The 26,574-nt window shown below is 35.0% G+C and overlaps 1 protein-coding gene across 3 annotated transcripts; it reads left to right on the forward strand.

Annotated features, from left to right (window-relative positions):
• The first annotated feature begins 603 nt into the window (after positions 1–603).
• LOC139687660 (RNA-binding protein 39-like) lies at positions 604–24,822 on the forward strand. Of its 3 annotated transcripts, XM_071584903.1 has the most exons (13): positions 1,382–1,455; positions 1,685–1,741; positions 3,481–3,536; positions 6,568–6,623; positions 6,762–7,082; positions 9,618–9,716; positions 12,341–12,455; positions 15,262–15,354; positions 15,448–15,840; positions 20,343–20,547; positions 21,338–21,473; positions 23,510–23,694; positions 24,016–24,822. In XM_071584903.1, exons 2-13 carry the CDS (start codon positions 1,732–1,734, stop codon positions 24,126–24,128), a joined length of 1,782 nt encoding a protein of 593 aa, XP_071441004.1. In that variant the 5' UTR covers positions 1,382–1,455; positions 1,685–1,731; the 3' UTR covers positions 24,129–24,822. The 3 variants fall into 3 exon arrangements, with proteins under 3 accessions (XP_071441012.1, XP_071441004.1, XP_071441021.1); XM_071584911.1 differs by lacking the exons at positions 1,382–1,455; positions 1,685–1,741 and adding an exon at positions 604–837; XM_071584920.1 differs by lacking the exon at positions 9,618–9,716 and having other exon boundaries at positions 1,389–1,455.
• The last annotated feature ends 1,752 nt before the right edge of the window (positions 24,823–26,574 follow it).

Below are 26,574 nucleotides of genomic sequence, written 5' to 3' on the forward strand. Positions count from 1 at the left end.
AGTTTGCTCCCACGATCACAGCGCTATTATTTCACAATTTAAACGCGATTAATCTTATGTTATACATAATTTGTTCTCTGGCTTATTTTTAAAGCGCGAATCTGCCTAAAAGAACTTGATTTTGGATTAATCATTGAATTATTTCTTCGTTCAGTGGACACGCAATGAATTGACAAGACAAACTGTATCTATATCTTTATTGGCGAATTTTATATTTTATCGCTTGTTTATTAACTATTTCATTTCCTGCCGATTTCATTCTTACCACTTTACTTACTTCATCAATCATTTAGTTATAGGAACTTATACATCATAAATATGCGATTATTACTCTATTAAGGACTGCAATGTTGTTGAGTATAGTAATTGTTAGCGTGAATAATTTGATTGAATACACTGGTAACTTCTATCTCAAAATAAAATTTTGTTTATTTACAAAATAAAAACAATTCCTTGACGATTCAGTAATATTATTCTTTTAAACATGCTTCCATAACTTGAATTCCGACGATACCTGATAAATAAAAATTAAATTTCGCTCTGAACTTAACGCAAAGTAGAACAATTGAATATCTTTTCTCTCCTCCCTGTTTTCACTTTTGTAAACCCCACTTGGCTGTTATGAGTTTCTATTGATGACGAACTCTATCTCACTTGTTATAAATATTATAATTTATAGCTTTCGCCTACAGGTTTTGGAATCGCTCCAGTCATAATATTGGGTGAAGTACCTTTGGTGATAAGTTATTAAATTGCCTATTAATTTCCCATTCGGAGCAGTCGCTTTTGTCGCCTCCCATCTACTGTTGTAGCCATCTTGCAGAATTCCTTCCATAGGTAAGAAAATCTATATATGGATATAATTTACCTTAGTACATGTAGTACTAACTATCTCTAAGTAGTTGATTCTTATTAGAAAAAAGCAATTTTCGTTCTTGTTATCCTGTTTAGATTAAACCCTATGATAACTTGACCAACTTGTAAACAGTTTACGTAACGTTCGCAACATTAAGCCACTATATGAGATTCAATCGTTAAGGCTTATTTATAAGCTCTACAGTCATTGAGTAATTTCTTAATGTTAACGTCAAATTTTGGTTTAATATGTGGTTTGTTTGTGTGACAGGTTTGTATTTTTTTGCATGTGTTCTGCGTTTTTCGCAATGTAAATACTAAGGGTCATGATGACGTTATGGGATCTCTCACGCCTCATCTGCTAATATTCTTAGGCATGCGTAGTAGCTAACCCCTTGTGAATTATTAAATTTTTATTTCGAAATGAACAGTGGTCGTCTCTGTACAAAGAACGCTTACTGTCATGGGTATGAATGGTTTTGCATCGCACTATGTGAAAAAGTGAATGAATTGGTGATTAGTTCCCGCATATGATTAAGGGTTTGCAGATATGATGTTCAAGTTATTCTTTTTACATAATTGTTACCCTATCGTAGAGAGGTTAGTGACACACGTTATCCATTTCCTCATTTTTCGTTATGATTGGGAAAATTTGTACTGCCCCGTAAGTGCAGGATTTTAAAATTTAATTGTTGAATTTTGTTTTTAGCTGTTGTTTAATTTGGAAAATTTAATATATTTGATAAAATTAAACCTTAACTACCTTTCAAAGGTTACACTTGGTATTAGCAATATTGGCAATGCTTACCGCGTATATTTTTGATTTTAGGTATCCTTGGTCAGGTCCTGTATTATGGAATGTCATGCTGATTGGGGATGTCAATGTGTATGCATCTATCCATTATCATCCTTTCTTTTCAATTATTTTGTTTGCTGCCAAAATGAAGTAATATAGTATCTAATTTTCAAAGGGATTACTTGGGCACCAAGATTCTTTTGCAACCGAAATTTCATTCTTTTATTATTTGATATTAGTTCTCATAATGTTCTGATGGTGCTCTTAGAAATATTCAAGTCTTATTTTATTCTTAGTAAAGTGATAGATAGGTTCATTGGCTTGTTAGAGTTCTATGCTGGTCTCTTAAACAAGATTGGGTTGGATTACCTGAATTTTAATCTTACTGTTTGTTTGGACGCCGCCATTGAAGTATTTAATTAATAAAAGTGAAATTTCCTATTTCTACTAGTATCACTTGTTATCTATTATTGGTATTATTATTTGTTACAATATGTATCATGTGCTGTTTATTCCCTTAGTAGATATAATATTCTTCCTCAATTCTATCAGTACTAGTGAAAATGCTTATTGAAAGTTTTGGGAAAATTAATTATAAATGGCCCTTGATCCTTTTTAAATTGGATGATAGGTCCATAATGTTCTAGTTGCCATGCCACTTGACCTTGAAAGATCAAATTACACCCATAGCCTCACCTTCCTTGGTGTCAATGCCACTTGACCTTGAAAGTTCAAATGACACCCATAACCTATTCCTCCTCGCAGCTTTCTGAAATATTTTGGAAAGAGAGTGAGGTTTCTGGCTCTCAAAATACTGGGAGGTAGGCTCATGACTACTGGTTGTCTTTTGCATTTTTAAAGAGTTGAATGAAATCATGGCAAGGTTGTTCTTGGGAAAGTATAATTTTCCCCTAATTGATATTAAATTTTGCATGAAGTGTCTAATTGTAGAATATATGGGGTTAAATATTTAGGCATTGGGTGATTTTCTCATAAATGTTTATACATAGTTTTTATGTGAGTTACGTGATGGAAGTGACAGAAACAACTTGCTATATAAAAAATAGAAAAAATGAAAATGTAATGCTTGTAGAAATATTTTCCACCATCAAATTAATATGTAGAATGTATGATGTGAAATTTTAAGAAACCAGAGAAAGTAAAAGTAAATGCTCACATGGGAAATCCAAGGCAATCCAATAAGAAAGAACACCTGCAATTCTTAGACTAATCTGATTTCATGGTGGATGCTATATAAAAGATGTAATTCAGAAGGTAAATATTTAGACACCTGTTTTGTTAAAATTATAGTTTATTAGTTACAAACCATAAATGGCATGGAAATCAAAGACAGTAATGGCGTTCTTGCAGTTTTAATGTATTTGATCTACCTATTAGTTAAGATTCCAATATTTTATAGCATGTTAAATATGATCTTAATTATCTGGTGATGTTAATAAATATCCTCGAGTCTAACTGGCAAAGCTATCCTATTCATCACAGACTTCTAGCGTCATATTTATTCATTTGTGTACCCCAAGGTCACATAGTTTATTGCTAAGTTAGCTTGGGCAAGCTAAAATAAATTATCTGTAATATACCTTGTAGCAGAAACATGCATTGCAAGGTTTCTTATTTAAGCATCTAATTTATCTTCATTTAAGGCTGATGTTTTTATTTGTTGTTTAATTATGGCTTTTTTTACTTACGACTGCATTTGCCTCCTGTAGGAAGTGTCAGTTCCAAAAGTTTTTATTTATTTAATAATGTGTTTCTGTCAATACATGAAAAATAGCATAGTGTTATTATTTTCTTGCTTATGTTTCCAGGCATGGCTGAGGACCTTGATGTGGAAGCACTCCTAGAAGCCCCATACAGAAAGGGAGTAAGTAATTTCAATATTTTGTTGTAAATAACATTTGTATTTTACTTCTTAATCCCCTTTCACATGAATTTAAGCAAATGGTCCTTGGTCCAGAGGAATAAAATTTAAAGATATTGTCATTTTTAAAATTATTCTCAATTTTAAGAGTGTAAAACTAGATTATTTGTCTAATGAAGAGTGTAATTATTTCTTCAGAGCAGTCATATACCTGTCTGATATGGTATCCCCATTTCTGTATCTTGTAGACCCTTACATGTCACAGCTTGTTGCATCCAGCTCAGACCTAGCTACAGTTCCAGCATCTGCACAGAGGTAGTACACATACCAGTATCTTTGTTTGGTACTGTAATTGCAGTCAGCGCTCTCTATTGTGCGACCAAAAAGACAATTACTAGATATTGTACCCTCACTCACTTCTTATTTTACCACTTAGTGTAGAAGACTTGTACTTAATTTATATTTCTTTCAGTCGTAATTAACTCTAGCTTTAGAGGGTCCATGAACTTGTATCATTGATCAAGAGAATTCCTCCATATAATTGTGGGAAGGTTTTGTATTTGAATTATAGAACTTCATTAATGTAAAGGCCTCATATTGTGAAGGCTTTCCCCAATAAATTTGTGTAATTCACTAATAGGTTTCTGTCTACCTTTGGAAGTTGTTCATGTGACCCTTAATTTTTTTTTGTTTACAATTCTATCTGCCGTGGTTCTGAATCTGTCCCCTTCTATTGTCTCAGGATCCCCCCGAGATGGGTTTGCAAGGGACAAACTCTAATGCCCAAGAGACACCCAACGGGAAAGGGCTCTCATGAAGAATGCCAAGGATGTAGGGCCTGAAGGGTGAGGGCAGCCGTTGCCCTTTAAAAAAATACGAGACTGATGATGATGATGATGCATAAAAGCCCCAGAGGTGTTGATTAGCGACAAGAATTGTCAAATTGTGTTTGCAGTTGTGTATGCTTGTGCATTGTGTGGCAGGTCTTGTGTGAAAGGAGGAGGAAGAGCGTGCTAGAGTTTTTTTATACTGTAGTATATATCCTTTTAATTGCTCACTTCACTTATTTGGTCAATTGTCTTTCAGCAGATCCTGAGAGTGTGTGGTTGAATGACTCAAAAGGGTGGTTGTATTTGTTGTGCTGCTTGGAATTCATATAGTAGGCTCCCCTTCCTTTCTCTGGTGGTGGTCTTGATATATCAGGTTTAAAAAATAATTTAGTGTTCCATTATTCAGGGCCATGGTTTTTTTCCAATTTTTGCAATGGATGTCTCGTCACTTAGCTAATACATTCAAGTATGGTTTTTCATTGTAATCATTGGTTAGGAGTACGTGACCTTTTAAGAAATCTTTTAAAGAAACTGACACTTAAGAGTTGATAATGATGACATTACGTATTTGGACTAGTTAATGTGCACCATGGCAATTTCATTTTCACGAACGTTTTATTTTTAACTGCTCAAATCAACTAATCTTTTCGGCTCAGATCTCATTCCTTGCAGAAATAGTTCTAACATACATGTTAAATGCACCATACACCATGATTTTTTTCCATATCTGTGAAGCTAAATCTTACATTTAAAATAAAAGAACGTTAAAGGTAACCAATCACTCCAATAAACCTCCTCTGAGGCAATGTGTGTAAATGATGCATGTACTGTTTAAGTAAGTTATTACAATCTTTCATGAATATGCATGATTGCAGAATAAAGTCTTTTAAGTGCCATTCATTGAGGCATGGCTTAATATGCAGCTTAATACGGTACACCCTTGGAAAATAATAATAGCATGATGAAAGCTATTTTCTGGAATTCCCTGTTTAAATATCATTATGTGAAATGTTTTAAAACTCAATATTTTGGTGTCCCAGGTCGAATACGTCTCATTTGAAATATCTGAGATTTTGGCTTAAAGATTGCTTAATTTGTCATGTTGGTGACATTTTTAGTCAAATGTCATTTATTTAGGAAGCATTCATTGCTGTCATATCTTGGTGTGAACACTTTCATATTTGATCTAACTATATCAATTCCTTTCGCCAATATTAATTTCAGTAATAGTTCATCTAATGGTATTTCATGTGCATTAAATTCATTTTAGACCTTTAGTTTTTACTGGAATTAACTAGTATTGCTTACGCTCCATCACATAGTAAAGCTCACATTTGTGTAGCACTGTTTGTATGTTCGCTGGGCAATAGAGTTTAAAAAATATTTGTCATGTAGGTCTGAAACATGAAATTACCTCCCCCCCCCCTACTTTTTAAGTGGAGAGTTCCAGTCATGAAAAATTTTTCATGCTGTATCTTTGCAGAAAAAAGTGGTGTGATGGCTAGGTAATGGGACACCCAGTCAGGACACATAGCTCATAAGAGGGTAAGTATTCTTGACTCCACAGATCTCAGACTAAAAGTGATGCAAATGAGAGGGGTCAAATAGCCTTCTCTCTAAAGAGGGAATGAATCCAGTCCTTTTAAAATAATTCCCTCTACCATTCCCTTTCCTGCCTCTCCAGTTTTCATTCTCTTGTGAAAGAGAACACCTTATATTGAGGCTCCTTTGACTGTTGTGTGAGATGAGTGAATGCGTGTGTGTTGGCCTGGCAGTTTTTTCAGGGGGCTGTTGCTAATGAAGACTAACATGGACCACATATATGCGTACAGTATATTATTTTTTCACCTTTATATCCAATCTTCCTTTTACATCAGATTTCCAGCCATAATCCTATTGCATAGTATTTCAAAACAATTCTGTAATCATAAGTCAGAGATAGGAAAGACAAAACTTATTTGCCTGCCCTTGTACAATTCCCTATTTATCTCTACTCAGAGAAGTCTTATCATGCATTGTTTTCGTCCAGGGGTTTTGGCTGTTATTGTTGTGGCCAGTAAATTAATTATGGATTCCCAACTTTTTTCTCTTTTTTTATTCCCCTCCTTCCTCCTGCCCTGTTCTTTGCTCCATTACCACCCTCCTCTGCCCCCTCATCCTGATCGATGGTGCCGTCCCGTTATCAACATTTCTGCTGTTTGTAGGATGAGGTGCCTGCCAAGCCGAGGGAGAATGGGGTGTCCTCACACAAATCCTCAGGGTGAGTATTTTTGATTTTTTTACCCCTTTTACTATGAAATCTTTTTAAGTGAGTTTTTGAGGCTTGCTAGGACTATTGTTCTTTTCTTATTGTAAATCCGAGTTGAGTAACTGAAAGAATCTATCCTTGTGTTTATAGAAAGAGCAAGCACCGCAGCCGTAGCCGCTCAAGGGATCGTGGTGAGAAATCAGCCCGTAAGGAGGACAAAGGGAGGGATAAGGAGAGGAGAGCAAGAAGCCGAAGCCGAGAGCGGAAGAAGGAGAAGGATGGCGAGAAGAAGCGTGGGTCAAGCCGTGAGAAGGATGGAAAGCGGAAGAGGAGTCGAGAGCGGGAGCGGTCAGGTCGGCGCTCGCGTAGCAGGAGCAAGGAACGGCGGCACCATCGCCATGCCTCTCCCCACGGGCCTTCCAGGAGGGAGAGGTTCGGCCACCACCGAAAGGGTTCCCCATCTCCAATTGGGTAAGTAATCACTCACCAACTCTCTTTGTCACTTTTGTTTCCATTTTTTCCAGTAAATTATGGCATAATATATCGTATGCCTGGATTTCTTCTTTCATGAGTAAAGAGATTGACTTTTTACTCAAGTCTGGAGAGGTAACTTCAATTCTTTCCGCCACTCAGGGTGGGTCATTTATTAAGTTATACTCATCTTACTAAATTCACAATGCACATTAGTTGTACTGTAAACCACAAATTGGGCCCACCACCAATCACATATATGCACAATAAACCACAATGAGGGGACAAAGATTTTTTTACATTTTTGTTGTTCTCTCTAGGTCTCTCTTTTGGTCTCTATTATTCTCCCGATTCTTTTTTTTCTGAAGTAGAAGCATACAAGATGGGTTTAAAATGTCCATGTAATTTTAGAGGGATGGCACACCCCTGGTGCGCTTGGAAGTTATTTTCCATTAGGGGCATCTCTTGAAGGAACACAATCAAATTGTTAACTAGATTGACGTATTACCCTATGTTTAACATTAATTTGAATAAGGCAAGTCAAGTGATTTCCAAAATATTGATGAAAGAGAAACTTTCAGCATTATGGTGACTCTACACCTATTGAAAACTTTTTATAAGTGGTTTCAAATTTTTGGAGTGACCATATGAGCACAAGCAATGCCAAATGTTCTGAATGCTCTGTAGAGCTTACTTCTGCAGAAATCAATTTTAATTTATTTATGTTTCACATTGATCCAAAAATAGCACTTCGACTTTAACATCAGACTAGTGATGATAATATCATTGATCATCCTTGGTTGTTCAATCCTTAGATTGGTTGACTGCAGCCCTCCATCCTACCCTATCTGATGCTAATTGGCTTACTTCCTGGTATTTTTTGCAATGCACTTTCTTCTTTATTTTTCAGATGTATTTATCCCTTGGCCTTCCTCTTAGGACTTTTCCCTCTATATTTCCATCTACTATATTCTTCACGGACCCATTTTGCCTCAGGGTGTGGCCAATCCATCTGGTTCTTCTTTTCTCTTTGGTGTTCCATAAGGTCCGTTTTTCGTCTATTCTTCTGTATACTCCTTCATTTCATCATCATCAATGATAATGTCATATCACTGATAATAGACAATTACAAACACCCCATGAAATGGTGATGGTTGTCTTGATTAAATTGAAGTTTCCTTCTTCTATCTCTTTGCCCTTCCTCGGGTAATATTAATGAACTATTCTGGTTTCCGGGCTCTTATAGCACAGTTTGAAATTTAATTGTAATTTGCTTGCCTGCCACTCAAGGCTTTCAGACTAGCTAGCTCACTCTGACACCATTTCAACAATGTATTGTCTTTGTTTCATGCATTTTAAATATGTTTTGGCAACTATACTGACAGCTGAATTCATTCTGCAATCATTTGTATGTAGTTCCTAAAATGAATTTGTTCAAAATGTTATCAGTTGTACAGAAAGTGGCAAACTAAAAGTAATCAAAGGCACTGAAGAAAATCATGCTGCATAACAAAGTTGAGATGTGTCAGAATCTTCCATAAAGAGTTGTAGGAAGAACATAATTCCCCTTCTTGTCACTAATGAGAGTAGCACAGCCTTAAGGGAAAACTTGGTAGATATCCCGTGGTTGAGTAATGATCAGCTCAGTACCTAATGGATAGACCACAATTTTATTACGCAGTATCAAAGGAAGGGTAAGGTCTTAAAACAACTTATTAATGCCAGCTTAAAGTTCATCACAAAGTTCTACTTCTTCAGCATCTCACAAAGTGGTGGCCTAGGCATCACTTTGATAATAAATGTGAGTGTGTTCAAGAGGGTAAAAGGAGATGCAAATAAGGGCATGATTGATAGCGACCCGCATTTTAAATGAAGTATTGTGGCAATAACTATGTATTTTCTATGAAGTAGTACCATGCTAACCGACACCTTCCTTTAAAAAAGCGTTTTCATCTTTCAATGAAGGAAGTAGGAGTGGTATTTAGATGCACAGCAATTGGTCATGTGTTTATAAAAATTACCAAATTGTTTTTGCTATTACACCTCAACTAATTTACTGCTTCGAAGTTATTCTCGCTACTAATTCCGATGACTAATCAGGGGGTTTATCATTCGATAATTTCCTTGCATACAGAGATCGTCTCATGATAGTTTTGCAAATGTTTAACACCAGTGAACAACTATTATTCATATTATTATGTGTATTCCAGGATGTTTTGAGTTTCACTCATTGAACTGTTATAGGACATGCAAAAATCCTTTAAAAATAATAATCCTTGGGTTTGCAAACACATAAATTATAATCATCTATCACGGCAATCAGCATGATTTTTTTTGAACAAATAGAAAAGGTACCATGCTAAGTAAATCATTGTAAAACAAACCTTATTGAATTGTAAGATGGAATCACATGTAATCACAGGTTACGTTTGTCTTTTGTAAAAGAAAAACTGAAAATTCCTTGGAAATACCCATCTCGCTACATTTTCCACCCCTTTCATGTGCTCTCTCCACCTCCACCCCCTTGTGTTTAAGGCCACTGCAGGAGTACGAAGGCAGAGGAACAGCTGCAAGTGTTTCCTTGGAAAACACTAATAGTGCAACTACCCATCCCCATTGGAGGGAAAAACTTAGGTTAGTGTGTACGGTTGCTTGGTGTGTTATTGTTCTTTGATATTATCTAATATTGATATTGTTGTCCCCTGCTGTTGTGTAAAATCAAGAATCCACTGTATATGGTTCAGTCGCCAAAAGCCTAACACTAATCCTAAAAAAATGTTTAAGGAGAAAACATCAGTATTGTTTACAAAATGGAGTTGAAACAACTAATTTGCAGCCTCTTCTATCAAAGCATCGCTGGATAATGTGCTGCAGGTGGACACAGATTATTGCAAAGTCAGAACAAATCTTTCTTATTGGGTTATATTTACATTTCCACTTCAAAATAATGGTTTCAGTACAAACAAAACATTTTATTTCAATATTTATGCGTGTAATATCTTAAGTGATTTGCCCATCATTGGGAAACAGTCAAGACCTAGGTATTCCATCACTGGCAGTAATGGTGAAAATATCAAGCAGAGACAAATGTAAGCAGTGACCAAGATGTGATCAATCAAAACATTATGGTCCTGAGATTATTAGCTCTACACTTTGTTCACATATTGATAAAAGATTTCCATGTCTTTTTATTATCATGAAATTAGCATATGTTAGTCGTAGATAATATTGTGCTAGAACAACTAACATGATGGCGGTGGAAATGAAGCTGTTACAGCTGTTTTTTTTTTAGAGTTCATCCATTGTACAACTAAGCACAAAAATTCCAGAATTAATATTAATTCTTTGTGACCATATTTTTACCTTAGTGTGGCATCATCAAGTGGGGTACTGTCGAGTTCAAATTTAAAGTTTAAAAATGAATTTTTTCCATCTTTGTATTAATAGATTACATTCTCAATTCATGTCAAAATGTGTTGCATAACCTTTAGCCAATGGTGTGTCATCCCCCTTCTCATGGCTTTCTCATAAGTATGAAATGTGACATTGTGCTCTTTGTAAATCAATTTCATGGCTTCCTCCTTGATTACTGTCGGAAGGGAGATTTGTTGCCGCGCCCGCATTTCTTATTAACATGCCCTTATTTAAGCCTAAATTAGGCTTTAATCACTGACATCACAGAAGTACTACCTTTAATATATCCACCAATTGAATGCCTTGCCCATATATCCACAAATGATGAAAAATTTATGTATAAAGGTTAAGAAATTAAACTTGGTTTACATTTCTTATTTCTAAGTCTAATATATAGGCATGCCCAGACTCATACAGTCTTAGCCTTACTTGTACTTCCATTTCAAGATTTTTCTTTAGATTTTCTGGGGATGGATGAAATATAATAGTTGATCCTGATCTTATCCAAATCCCCTTTTTTACAATAATTATTCAATCGTCCTCATTTTATGGATTGTTTTATATGAATCCAATTTCATTGAAGTCTTATGATAGTGTTTTATTATATTTTTAATTCATTAAAGTTTTTTTTACTATTTCTCCAAAGAAAAATTGCATTCACCTAATTAAAGAAGTGACTTGTAATTTCAATTTTTAAAAACAATGTTGTTACATATTTAATGGCTAGCCCTAATATTTGCCTGTTTTTACACTTATTAACTGCATTTAGGTGTAAGCATATTTTTCTAAATTCTCAAGGTTATGTGAGAGACAATGTTAATTTAACCGCTTGCCAGTTCATAACTAAATGTATGAGATGTATCTCATTCTCACGATATGGAAGAATAATTGAGCATGATAAAAGTCATTGGAAAAAAAATATGGTTTTCATCATTCTTGGGAAAGCAAACCTTCAGAAAACTTGACCATCATCATTCCAAGGTGTAATATAATATGTTACAAAAGTCACCTAAGGAAAAGATTATCTCATTAACTGTTGACTCTCACTGAAACCTGATAATCTGCTAAACAGATAATTGAGATTATATTTCATCTATTTTAAATGAATTTGGTTATCCATCGATCTGCTCCTCCCCTTGTCTCTCACAGTTTCAAATACGTGGCATTGCCTGAAAAAACTCCTCCAGCTATTTTTATTAGTGTGCAATGAATTCACAATAACTTGAAAATGTCATTTAGTGTTTAAAATGTTTGAAATGTCTGTCACTGTTTTTGCAGGTCTGATATAATAAATATTAGATGTAGGCATCTCTCCATTTATCTTTGATAATAATTGACCAAATATAATACTATGAAAAGTGGGTTGTTATTCTACATATCAGGTGGAAAGCAGACATTAGTTTTACACCAATAAAGCATCCTAACTTCAAGTTTTTTTCTTGCCTTATCAATGATCTCCATAATAAACAATGTTTTGTGGATGAACTTACTGCAGTTACTCAATCAATAACAATAGGAGTTAATGCTATATGTCATGGTTCAATTTCAGGCTGTACCTAAATTGTGAAATTTTGGAGTAGCATTGTGTTATAACAAATGTCTGTAGCATTTCATTTCCCTGATTTCAACTTCCAGACATTCATTTGTAACCATAGGCAGCAAATGAAATTTAAATTATGAGCCTAAGTAAATCTTTCAACTGCCTGGAATATTTACTGATTCAAGTGAAAATAGAGCAAAGATTGTGGCTACCATTGCAACATTGTGATTGCCAGGGTTATCTTCTTAATTTTAATATTCATATACTATTTCTGAAATTACCCTTTTGTTTTTTTTTTCCACAGGCGCCCTGATGAACTATCTCCAGAAGAACGAGATGCCCGGACAGTATTTTGTATGCAATTGTCTGCACGAGTTAGGGGTAGGGACTTGGAAGAGTTTTTCTCATCCGTTGGAAAAGTAAGAGACTTAAACAATTATAGGAATTAGCTAAATTATTTTTTTCCTAATAGTCTCTCAGCACACAAAAATTATATTGCAAACAGTAAACCCATGCTAATCTGAACCCAGCTAATTCAGATTCCTACTACATAACCCAGACAACTTCTGGCCAAGTATTGAGGATGGCTTTTTCAGGGGTCTCAAGAAGCACCATATTAGGGTTGCTTGTACTATGCCAATATATTTAGCTTGCAATTTAATGTAATAGGGGTTTAAAATGTATGTAGTAGTTGAATTGCTATTCCGGCTGCTCATTTGAAATTTTGAATAATCTATAATGAAACAAATCATGGTTCGTCAAATCATCCCAATTTTTTCATATGTGACTCATCATGTATCTACTTAATGATTGGGGTCTTCTGGCAGAAAAACTAAAGTAAAATTTGGCAATGACACCAAAGGGTGGTAATAAAGGAAAATATAACCTTGAGAACAAAAAAAATGTGAAGTTTCTTGAGAAAATAATGCTTGGGTTTCTTTTGGGAATTTAGTATTGTGTGAGACATGATTCAATTTGATAGAGGTCCATCTATGAGGTGTGTTCAAAAAGTGAAAAGTGCTTGGAAGTATTCCCCCCCCCCCCCAGGTATCATAAACTTGTGCCAACCCTTTTTCCAATCCTCGGAGTAAATCTGATAAGCACTCTTTGGTATAGCCTTGAGCTCTTCCAGCAATGCAGTCTTTATCTCCTCAATCATTGCAAATCTCCGTCCTTTCATAGGTCTCTTCAGTTTTGGGAACAGGAAAAAGTTGCAGGGTGCCAAATCCAGTGAATATGGCGGCTGAGACATGATTGTAGTGTTGTTTTTGGCCAAAAAATCTCTCTCAAGCAAAGATGAGTGAGCAGGTGCATTATCATGATGCTAGAGCCATGAATTTTTTTATCTCAATTCCAGATGTTTTTTTCATATAGCTTCTCACAAATAGTGCATAATTTCAGGGTACGTACGACCTTGTGGTAAGAACCTGGTGTTTCGCCAGGAACTCGCGGACTCGTAGCACGTTGTGGCAAGGCGCATTGTCGTGATGGAGTTGCCAGGTAGCAGAGATGTCTTTTCTCATCCTGATGACCCTTTTTTGGAGTGTTTCCTGCACATCCACATGGTAGGCAGCGTTAACTGTCTGCCTTTGAGGAACAAGCTCCTCCTTATGGACCACTACTTTACTGTCAAAAAAGAAAATGAGCATTGTTTTCACTTTTGATTTGCTCATTCTTGCCTTTTTGGGCTTGGGGAACCGGTCGGTGTGCCAATCAGAGCTTTGGCGTTTTGTTTCTGGGTCGTATTCAAAAACTCAGGTTTCATCACCGGTGAGGATGATGTCCAAATAAGCAGGTTCATTTTCTATATGTTGCAAAAGTTCACTTAAATTTTTGCTCGGTTGGTCTTTTGTGGCACGGTCAATACGGAAGTTCATGATAACTGACGTCCTGCTGCTTCCACAGCATGGAGAGCACTGAAACCGGTTTCTCGGCAAAGCTTAGCGTCCTCCCTCACCTATTCCAAGTGGTTCGATCCCACTCTGACCAATACGAGCGCCACAGTAAATTTAATAGCATTGCTTTCGGATTGCACCGTGTATAGTGCAGATAAAATGCATTTGCACTGGAGATTTTGATAGGAAACACAAAATTTATAAAATTAAACTTAAGGTTCCCAAACAAAAATCTGTAAAGAAAGTGTCTATACTTGTGTTCGTTAATCCTGATTGTAGCCACAAGTCGAAGTGTGTTACCTTGGATAATATCAACTGCTAACTTTGAGGAGGATATTGAAAGACCTCTCTCCACAAAAATAATTCAGTTGATGAATAGAGGAGTGACCATAATGAGCTGGTTTCATAATCATTTTGTTCCCCAAGTTGTGAAATTCTAAATTGTATCCCTAGGAATTCCCAAGGAAGAAATAAATGGTTACAGGTGCTAGAGATAATTAAAAATAACAAAGCATTCATTACCTTTGAAATGATCCATCATGAAAAATATTCATGCAAATGCTCTTATGTCATAATTCATTTGTTATTAGCTGATTAACTCATCACTCCCAGTTAAGTACATTTATCTATAGGTGCTTCAAACAAAGCTAATCGAATTCGTGTCACTCACCAAATTGTGTTACCATGTCAGATGACATCAGCTGTAATATTATTAATATATTTGAGCAACATCTACATAGTACTTGTAAATATAATTGGAAGATTGGTGTATTTAATATGCCTGAGATAATCAGCTGTGTGTTGTCTTATTACAACTGCAAATTGCTAAGAAAACTAGTGTCATTTTTCTAAAATTAAGCTTTACGTGATTTAACAATTCAGTAGATTGGTTATATTGTAATGGAATTGATAAAGTAAATGCTGTTGAGCATACATTATCATAGTTTTTTCAAAGTGTCATAGGAAAAAATATTGAATTAATTTTTGGAAAAAATCTGTGATATATTTTATTTAAATAGACATTTAATTCATCAATGGGATCTTTTTACCTTTTGGTGCTCCTTTGTGTCATACAGAGTCATTAGAAGTTGTTGGTGATCAATGGTGCACATGCTTAGGGGGGAAAACGTTCCTTAGGGCTTTAATGTGTTAGGACCCCGGATAATTCATAATTCGTCCAATGTAGGTAATCCCTGGCCCCACGTATTCCAGATTAGTAAGGGTTAACTGTGTAATTATTTTTATATTTTTCTCTTAGATAACTGGGTTTTATATTTTGTCTTTCTATTTCACCCAAATAACTAAAAAGTCAAATGTTCTGATTTTTTAGGTTAGAGATGTTCGACTCATTACCTGCAATAAAACACGCAGATTCAAAGGGATAGCCTATGTTGAATTCAAAGATCCTGATGCAGTGCCTTTGGTAAGTATATATTTTCATTACAACAAGTTATTTTGGTTCTTAAGAAATGGTGAGATATTTGTTTTCCCAAAATGTATTCTAATTTTATTACAGGCCATGGGTCTCAGTGGTCAGAAACTTTTAGGGATCCCCATCATAGTTCAGCACACACAAGCCGAAAAGAACAGAGCAGGCACCAGTACGGTGGGAGGTTCTTCTGCCTCGGCAGCAGCGGCTGCTGCTCAGAAGGGGGTGGGTGCTGGGGGCCTTGGTGTTGCTGGGAGTTTGAGTGCATCAGTGCTCGGGGGTCTTGGTGGTAGTGGGCTTGGTGGGACTGGGGTGGGTGTTGGTGGTGGGGGCCCAATGCGTCTCTATGTTGGTTCCCTCCATTTCAACATTACAGAAGACATGCTACGTGGGATTTTTGAGCCTTTTGGCAAGATTGACAACATTCAACTGATAATGGATCCAGAAACAGGCAGATCGAAAGGATATGGCTTCATCACAGTGAGTGTTCTTAAGAGTTCCTTTATTTGTGATTTTTAGTCATTAATGCATTTAATTATAATTCTTTTTTCAGGGAAGCGTTTGTAATTACATTATTTTCAAATTGAAGCATAATATATTAAAACATTTCCTGTGACATTCAGCTTAATTATTTGTTTTCTTTGGTCTCAATTGTCGCCTCTTTGTTTTAACTTCAGTAAGACTTTTTAATTTTTAGGTTTCTTAGTTTACACTTTCCAGGTGTTGTCACTAGGTAATCGTAAGGTAACAGTTATTCATTTAAAATTTTGATAGTAACATGCCAAATTAATTAATGTGGAAGCGTTTATTCAATTGCACAATATTACACGGATATGCATAAAAATTATTACTTTTTTCAATCAGGTTATACTTTTGTGTTAATATCATCACTTTTGTTTTTTTTTAGCTGTTTATCAATGTTTTCTGTCATTAGTGAGTTAAGTGTGAAGAAGGATGTTAGTAAGTTTCATAAGTTACAAGAATATTATTTTATGTAGAGGAACTTTCGGAGGATTCTTGTCCTTGGTGCTATTTCCTTTATCTGTTGCTTGTCCTTGAGACAATCTCTCAAGGTCAGTTAATATACAGTAGCACCTCTTTTACTTGTGCATGTACCAAGTTACTTCTGCGGATTAATTGTAACGCTCTACACCATTGAATCTTATTAGGAATGAAACTAATAGAATATTTAACTTTGTATTTAAGCAAAAAAAAAGAAATGACTTTTTAGTGAAAATTATGTAAAAGTACCCATAATTTTGTATTGTTCTAGTAAGACTTCACGATATTGCTCACAAAAGACTTCATGATGGAAGTTCTTTCAGGTAAGACTGTGAAGACTGGTAAATAGCAATGTATGTAAATTGGCATAAAGTTCACCATCCCACTCTTCCAAAGCATCAAAGCCAATGTTATCTGCCCTTGCAGTAAGTGCTAATTTTTTCCTCCACATTCTAAGTTCAGATATCATCCCCCCTCGTCGTCATATCTCTCCTTGGTTAATTTCTTCAAATTGATGAACATCTTTATTTTATTTCAAATTTACATAATCAGGAAAAAAACACACAAAACCTTAAAAAGCCCTACCGAAACACACGAAGCCTTACCCTTTTGTTTGGCGAAACATTCCCTCAATTCATGTATGAAAAATTAGTGTATGGCATGAAAACTGTTCTTCTGTACTTATCTTCCGGTGTTTCTTAATTTCCTGAATTGAGGATCACTCATTTGCACCTACCCTTTCATTTCAATATAATGCAAATGAGCCAGTTCATAGCCATTTCCTGACATTATAAGGCATAATTGTAGATAGAATTACCAAAACAAATACATAAATTAAGTACAATATTATGTATCTGGAGTTAAAACAAATTTAGTATTGTTTTATTCGGTAGCACTCAATATGTTTGAAACCAAAGATGCACTGATTTTTCATGTTTAAATTTTGGAAAAAACTTGGATCAGACCGAAAAGGCGCAAATTGTTTTAATGTTAACACTTAATACAAATAAAATGGAATTATTAAATTAAAATATTGGAAGCTTTTTCAACATTAGTTCAATGTAGAAGCCCAGAAATTTGTCATCACTGATGCTAAGTCATTTCTGCAGTTATTTTCACTTTGGTTGTCACTTCCCTCATTACAATGTCATCTTCACTTCCATCTAGCACATTGCTAATTTCACAATTGTTAAAGGATATTATGATATTCTCCCTTTTAAATTTTTCCTAGTACTTTTTCTACCAATCACACACTTATTTCATTCCTCCCATCAGCATGACGTCAAGAGTTTGTGCCTTTTAACCTTTTGTTCATATTCAAATAGCAGTATTTGTGCTGTTGTAGAACCGGTGTGTACGCACAGAACATTTCTCTTCATGAATCTCTCACACCATGACAATAGACATGCCTTTCGCTAATTTTCTCACTTCTATTAAATAATTTTTGTTGAAACAGTTGACCCATTCTTCCTGTGATTTATTACTCAGTTCTTAACCTGTTCCTCATCATTTTGCCATTTAGGAGCATATGAACCTAAAGTTTGCTTTACTCATCTGCATTCACTAAATCCTGCCTCAGTTTCCTCCATTCTCATAACATCTTCCTGCCGGTGGTGGGCCAAAATGACTTTCAGCTGCCTTGCTTTTGTGATCTGAAGCTTTTTTTATGACTTCAAGTTTTAAGCAATTCTATGTAACAACTTCTCTCCCAAGATTCCATGAAGTTACTAGCATTTTAATTTTTTATTCAATACTTAGTTTCTGTGATTTTGATTTATATAAAGTTGTATCAATTGTAACCCTTTTTATGTCTTTAAGACACATGCATACTACTTCAGATTGAGTGCGGGTTTACTCTTTGAGTTTATGAGGAGAGTTATTATGCATGTAGTAGCTGATGGGCAACATCCCCATTAGCCCAAATTATATATTTGACAGCATCTGTTAAAACTCTCCAGCTTACTACTGTCTCAAAGCTGTGATATTATCAAAATTTATAACTAAGGTAACCATTTTCTATTCCTACATTCGAAAAACATTAAGTAACTAACTAGGAACTATTAAGTACTCTAGCAAATCGGTTTGCGTATTATAGGTTGAGGTTATATCTGTATACTCTCGGCCCTTAAGATTCAGGTTGATTTCAGAGCGCATTTTGGAGTAAGAAAAGTGCATGTCATTTTCATGGTACTTGAATAGTTTTCTGTTACAGAAAGCATCATTATTAAGCCGTGTCAAAACTGATTCTGCTTAAATGTAAGGCGCCTGATGGAAAGGTAGCATGAGTTAAGAGACCCTACGCTGTAGTATGTCCATCTTTGTAACTAAGAATTAGGAAGAAACAGATGATGTATGATTATAAATGTTTTGATATTTGAGATGATGGGTTGTGCAAACATTTGTGTGTAGATGAAAGACTACGTAATGGTTTTTGTGCAATTCTGAGTTCCTTTTACTATTCACTGGCAGTCTTTTATTGAATTTCTCAATTTCTTTCTTTTAATTTAGTAACTTGGGTGATTATTGGGATTCATTTTCTCCTCTCGTACTACGTTTTATAGTTCGCTTTAATTACTTGGCTAAATAGTATTACATATAATATAATTTTAAAACTTTCCATCTAATTATTATATTGTATTTTACTCCAAGATAATTTTTTGGTCATTAATCCTTGTCAGTGATTGTTTTAAGGTATGCTTCTTGTCATGTTTAGTTCATTTATATTAATGTGTACTTTTCTTGCTAAAGGTTTCATATTTTTACATTTAGCTCACTATCAATTAAATATTTATTGTACAATTAATCTTTGTCTGCCTTTTTTTTCATTTTTTTTAATTTTATTACTTAGTGGGCTTGCATATTGTTAGATCTAAGGTCCTATATCCAAAGATGGACTTGTGTTGTTAGAAGTCTATGGGTACAGAGTTTTCAGTAAAGAGAAAAGGGTGAGACACCTCTGGACCTTCTCTTGATATCATACCTGATTTTTCACAAACACTTATATCCTCTGGTGCTGTCTCTGTAAAACATGGAAAGAATGACAAGTGATGCAATGATAGATTGAAAATTTAGGAATGAAATATTCTAAATAAAGTACAACAATTTAGATGCATTCACTTTCTAAATTATACTTAGTAGATACATTTAATAATTTCATCAGGAAACTTGCACTAATTTTTGCCCTGTCTAATGTTAGAATGTGCCGATGAAAGTAAACAAGCCCTCTTTCATTCTGCTTGTATCCAATATGCCACTTACTCATCAGCAATGTGTGTTGATCAAATGCTTCCTACAAATATTAATTTTCCATTCTTTGCTCTCTGTCTAGTACATCAGGTGTATCAAGTAGATTGGGATGTGATGGGAGGGGAATGGAAGGGTTCAGTTGGGATTTATTTATTTGAAAACATTATTCACATACAGCTGTAGTGCCAATTTACAGTGAAAAATATAACAAACATGAAAGAGGACAAAATACAATAACAGCATAACAATAAGCAATGAGATGCAATGGATGTGGAGGTGATATTAGGAAATGCATATGTCACACACATTTACTGTGCTTGGGTGCTTACAGTAACCAACAGTGGTGCCATCCCTCTGGGGAATATTCACACCACGGAACACCCACCTTTAGCCTTAACATTTAGGAAGCAAATGTGATCACTGCCATGGCAGTGTGCAAAATTGCATCACATGGCTCTTCTTAATTCATTAGAATAATGTAGGTATTTCTTATTGATAAATTTTATTTTTATTCTGCAAAACATTGCATTGTCACTGTAAGTAAGTATATACTGGTAAAATTCATGTTATGATTTTTCAAGGGTGCAGCTCAATTGTGAAGAATTGACTAGTATGTTTACTGATTCTAAGATTTGTTGCTGAGATAATTAAGCAATTGGTGTCATCTTCTGTTTTCTTTTTTCCACGATTTAGCCATTGTTGAAGTGTAGTAAATCATGAAATTCTCTCTATAGTTCCATGATGCAGAAGATGCCAAGAAGGCATTGGAACAGTTGAATGGATTTGAATTGGCTGGTCGTCCTATGAAAGTAGGACATGTAACAGAACGATCAGATTCAGCATCTGGCCCATCCATATTGGACAGTGATGAATTGGATCGCACAGGAATTGACTTGGGTGCTACTGGACGACTACAGTTAATGTTCAAGTTGGCTGAAGGTATGTCTTATAATTTTACTGTGCTACCTTTATGATTTTGTTCAGTATACTCTTTATCTGCTGAAACAGAAAGTGACCCCACAGAAATCTTGCCAACATTTTGAAAAAAGTAATTTTTGAAGATTTTATTATGAGTCTGGAGGCACAGGTGGAGCCTGGAGAATTTCATGAATCGGGAATTTATGAAAATGTCCTTTAAATGAACATGATGCTATTAGTTAATTAGAGATGAGTATTAATTTTAGTCTTTAATTTACTGGCCTATGGTATTCAATTTTAAATTATGAAAAAAACTATTTTTAAAGGAACAATGATACATGCGTTTGTCTAAATGCTATGCATTTTTTATTTGCAATTTATTTGAAATAAATGATTCTTTCTATGCAATTTCTGTACTTTCCATACATATACTTAATGATAATTGGATCTTTTGGCAGAAACACGATAGAAAATTTGTTGGTAAATTGAAATATGTAAAACTATTTAAAATTAAAATATGAATACAGTCTTAAAGGAGAGAATGTTCCAGTAAATGACAAATGCATTCATAGAGTGGGAAGAGAATAGTTGGGATGATGATCAACCTATTAAGTTGTACACACACACAGACATGACAAATAAATGGCATTGGGATTATTTTAAAGTTATTATGTTGAAGTTATTTTTCAATTTTTGATATGATGTAATTAGATTAAAATTCAAAATGCATATTTATCAAATTAATTTGATTGCAGCATCTCATGCAATGTTATTGATCATATATTCATAAAACTTTCATCCCTTTTCCAAGGCACTGGAATGCAAATACCACCAGCAGCAGCCAATGCTCTGAACTTGAATCCAGTTGGTGGTCTTCCTTCACAAGCGGCCACTCCACCCATTGCCACTCAGTGTTTCATGCTGGCGAATATGTTTGATCCAACCACGTAAGTTCAACTGTGTCAATTTTTAATTAATTCTAGGTAGGTCTAGCACCATGCTGACTTAATAACAGTATTACTCATATGGAGATTCGTTTCCCGAATAAATCCCCAAAAGGGAGGTTGGGTTACTCTTGCCCAGAATGTACAATAAATAGACATTCCATTCTTTAACTATTAGAAAATCATTTATAGTGCAAAAGCAAATGCTGAATTAAATGATGATATTTATTTTTCCCTATTTTGAAAACAAAAGCTTCAAAAAATATTTTCTTTTTTTCAAGTGAGAAGCAGCTTTTCCATCATCATTTTCGTGATGTAATTGTCAACTACTCTTATTTTCCTTACGTAATATTATGTTTAGTCTCTATGATGATGCACTAATATTAGTGTTATAATTGATTTAGTAATTATTGTATTACCATTTGGGTCTAAAATTTTAAATAATGCAAAACAAGAAATGGCTCACCAAATGTTCTGACTACCCTAACTTTGATCATAGAAAAAATGTTTGGTCGCCTAAGTGTGAATCCAATCCAAAGAGGATAGCTTCAATATTATTAACAAAATGGATGTGAAACGACTATTGTACAGCCGCTATCTTGCTGAAACATGCGCAGCATAATGTGACACCCAGAAGTGGGGATTGCGATGGATTATTGCTATATTAAAATAGTGTCATCTACCTTAAGGTTTTTGTTTTGATTTTCACTCCAAGGAAATTGACAGCTTGATGAAAGTGACAAATTTTTCATTGTTTATGCCTATAATCTTAGTTCATCACTCATCAACAGATGGCATTCACTTCTTTCACTTTCACACAAGTTTTCTGCCAGATAATGGTAATGATGAAAACATCAATCTAGCCTTTGTTTTGTAATTGGTTCATATCAAAACAGGTGTTCTTCCAATTAAGCCATGTAACATATCATGATCTACCAAATGATTGAATAGTCATACAAATGCCTGGTTTTTGATATTTTGTGCCCAACAGGACCCGAGCTCCAGTCACCAGTCCTCCTGTTTCGTATAGGTTAACAATTATACATATATTGCATTTGCTTCCAGTTTGTTTACTCTGGTGTACTTTATAAACTCCTTTTAATTATAAGTGAGGATGATTAATGTTGCTATCTCTCGGAAATGAAAAATAGTAACTTAAGTGACTCCACTGAAATTTTTCAGTGGAATCACCAAGTTATTATTTTTCATTTCTATTATGAATCGATTCCATAAAGTTACGCTGGAAACCATCAATTATTGTTATCTCTCAGTGCTAGCAAGGTAACATGAGATAAGAATTGTGTAATAGTGTAATTGTTGTAATTAATATGTAACTTGAGGTGTTATGATTCAAATAACTACTTTAAATTGTGCCATATTTATATCTTCAGGGAACAGGTCATGATTAAGATGATCTCTCTGTTTAAGGTAGGTTTTGAAAAGTCTCTGATAACTATTACACAATTTAATTCACATTCAACCCACTTCTGGTGCTAAACAGTGCTAGCCTAATGTTTTCTACTATTTCCTCCTCCAGTTTTTTATGTATCCTCACGAAATCCTAAATGCTTATTTTTTTCCTTCTCCTTTCCTGCCTCTCCAACATTCTTTCCTTTTTGAAACTTCAATATTCTGCTCCAACTTGTGGGCCAAATTATTCTTCTGGGGAAACTCCCCACAACTGTTTCATTTACTTGACCATAAATAGTGCTTGTGAGGGAAATCCAAGGGCTGAAACATATCATACATCACTCTGATGAAGTTATGACAATTTTGCCACACCATAGCGTACAATCAAATAATTGTCCAATAGATGAAAGGGTCAGCAGTTTCAGTACTTCACTGCTGTCACACTTTTATCTCTTTAAGCAGACTTACCATAAAAATTAGACTGTTAAGATGCTGTGGGAGATATTTCTTTTAAGGCATTATTTTTTTATTAATTTTGGTTATTTACCCGAAAAAAAAGATCTTCACAATTGCATATGGTACTAGCTCTATTTTTGCTCTCAAGCTTTGATGTTTTCATTTTCTTTCAGGGAAACCAATCCAAATTGGGATGTTGAAATCCGAGAGGATGTCATAGAAGAATGTAACAAGCATGGGGGTGTGTTTCATGTTTATGTGGACCGAGCATCTCTTCAGGGAAATGTGTATGTCAAGTGTCCTAGTATTGCTACTGCAGTGGCTGCTGTAAATTCTCTTCATGGGCGATGGTTTGCTGGTTAGTATTCATGACTCACTTGCTAATTCCAATTTCAGAGTATCTTGAAATATAATTAAGTATTTCGTGTATAGTTCAATTATATTAACACCATCCATCTTGATTGTATCCTCATTTCATTATCCGCAAAATTTATTTACTTTTTGGCCCTGTGTATTCCTGTCAAATGTTACTTGTCAGATCAGGAGATTTATTTTTTTCAAAGTAATATTTATTTTTCACTCCCCTAAATTTCCCTGAAACCTTTGATTGCTCTATTCTATTAGCAGTATATGTGTATGGAATTGTGCTAATGTGCTTATAATTCTCTTTTTAATTTAGGGCGAGTCATAACAGCTGCTTATGTACCTCTAATAAATTATCATAGCCTTTTCCCTGATGCCATGACTGCAATGCAGTTACTTTTACCATCGGCATCTCGAAGGCCACAGTGATATTCCTTGGAAAGTTCTATTGATGCATCACTTTTTGTGGTGATAACATTTGTAGCGTGATTCAAAGTGTGAATCATGTCACATATTACTGCCAGCCATTCAACTTGTTTCCCATCATGCATTGTGTGCATGTGTGTACTATGGAATTGTGTGTAATAAGTCTGTTGGTGAATTGACATTCAGGTGAAATTATTTTCACTTTCTAAAGAAGTCAAGTGCCATTGAGTCTTCAATATTATCGAAGTGTACTTTAAAGAGTGTTTGTGTTACCAGTGATTAAGTGCCGAAATGAATTTTGCATGTTGATAATTCCCTTCCTCAGGGATGCAATTATCTAGTGAAACTATGGCTCTGGGGGCATTTTGGGGAGCATTCATACGGATATGTTCCCTTTCTGAAAGTATGACACAGAATTGGCAAAGATTGTGTTGAAAGGGGAGCTGGTGATCCCACAAGTGATTTTGTGTGTGTGTGTGTATGTGACTTCTTGTGTGAGTGATTATATTTCAAGTGTGACTGTTGTTTGGACAATTGATGTGCAGCTAAATTAGCTCATTTCTCATCAGTGAAGAAATATTCATTTCAGTAATTCATCATGTGCCGATTGTCAAGTGATATCATATGGAATAACAGCTTGCACTTAAAAAAGACGTTTACATGTTGTATATTTGTTTGAAGAATAAATTTTTTATTATTAAAATATTAGTTTTTTTATAGGATGACTATGGACCCAGACAAATGACAAGCTCTTTTGTGTATGGGTTTTTCCTACTTTTATGAGAATAATAACAATGAATATTCAGTGAATTAACCATGCCATGCAGTTTACCTTGCATGGTTCTTTATTTGCATTGGGCTGTTATGATTTTCCATGCAGTTGATATGTATAGCAAAATCTATACTCAAAGAGGAGGCCTACATGTAAATGCCTGAACTGGCTGGTAGGGTTAATGTTGCTCTCAGTTGCTTTTTCTGTGTATAATATTTATGGCATTGCATGATACAGATGCTGATATACTGTGCAGATGTCATCTTGTAATCGGTTATTAACAGTTGCAGACTGACCTGTGATTTTCCCAAGGGCTCCAAGAAAAAACTTAACTTGTGTGTTACAACTGTTCTTGTAGTTATGGGTAATGAGCGTGATTACCTCTCTGGCCTGCAGAAGTGGGGGAACTGCATTTTCTATTAGTGAGATAATGTTTGAGGATAGAATGAATAATTTATGGATGTAAGTTGGTCCTTCAGTTAGTGGCTATAATTCCTGAGAATGTTTTTTGGCTGCATTTGTGTGGAACTCGGGTCACTGATTAATAGTGCATACATAATCAACCATAATGCATGATACAAGTTAAATCCTTAATCACAAAATTAAGGCAAAAAGAATGCTGTGCATTAGTGATCTCATAAATGATAGTGCTGGATTAGTGCAAATATTAATATACTTTACCTGGATTGCATAGGCCATGAGAGTGATTTTGACTATAGGTAGTAGTTCCGGAATTATTATTTAATTACTGTATTGAGCCCGCCATTCAATGTCGGGTAAACAGAACCGTAGATTAGCTGTTGGTCCCAGCAAAAGGATTGCTGCTCTCTCATCCATTCTTGGATGCAATATAGGTGGCACTTAAAATTTAATCAACCATAAGTTTTTTCTCTTGCACTCATGTAATTTACTCGTGTAACTTGAAAGGGTACAATTACTCTGTGATGAGTCGTGATGCAGCGCTCCATACAAGCGCAGCTTGAGCAACTAATTGTGTGCTGATTACACCAGCTATTGAAGAATCATATTTGCATTTCCTTTACAATTCAGCTGTAAAAATTATTTAAAAAACATAGACTGCATGTTCAATATGGAAGCAATATGTCATGTGTATAGATGTAGATGAGGATATCTGTGCAGTATTTTTGACAGAAAGGAAGGTAGGTACCTTAATTTGTTGACTTTGGTGGCGATGGGTCACTTGCAAGCGAATCCTTCACTAGAACAACTTATCTCACTGAATGTTTCAGACTTGAGAAGTGACCTGGAAAGGCTGTGGATTTTGGCAGTGTTCGAAAGTCATGGAATTTCATTAAATCACTTAGAAAAATTTCAAATCAATTGTGAAACAATTAATATATGCTGGAAATAAAAACTAACTGGAAAAGTGCAGCTAAAGTACTTTCAGTATTGTTTTAATCTTATCGGAGAACACATATCCCATTATGGTTGTGTAAATTAGGATTAAATCTCAGAATTTTTGGAGCCCAAGTTCTGAATGTCATCTAAAGAGAAATGAGTGTTTTTTAGCCTTTCTGGTTTTATTTTTAGAAGATTTTTCTAGTGTATGATGAAAGCACTGGCGAAGCTTGTGCAAGGAAGGGCACTCGGGGACTGGCAATTGGAGTGCCAACCTAATCATGACAACCTGCCATATTGTCAACATATATTTCCCGA

Source organism: Hetaerina americana, unplaced genomic scaffold (genome assembly GCF_022747635.1).
Source record: "Hetaerina americana unplaced genomic scaffold, ioHetAmer1.1.p SCAF_1, whole genome shotgun sequence".
Classification (NCBI taxonomy): domain Eukaryota; kingdom Metazoa; phylum Arthropoda; class Insecta; order Odonata; family Calopterygidae; genus Hetaerina; species Hetaerina americana.

Excerpts from the sequence above, each read along its gene's own strand:
- LOC139687660 (XM_071584903.1), top strand. Across the intron at positions 3,537-6,567 it reads AAGCCCCATACAGAAAGGGA|GATGAGGTGCCTGCCAAGCC; the intron begins GTAAGTAATTTC and ends TGCTGTTTGTAG. Across the intron at positions 21,474-23,509 it reads AATATGTTTGATCCAACCAC|GGAAACCAATCCAAATTGGG; the intron begins GTAAGTTCAACT and ends ATTTTCTTTCAG.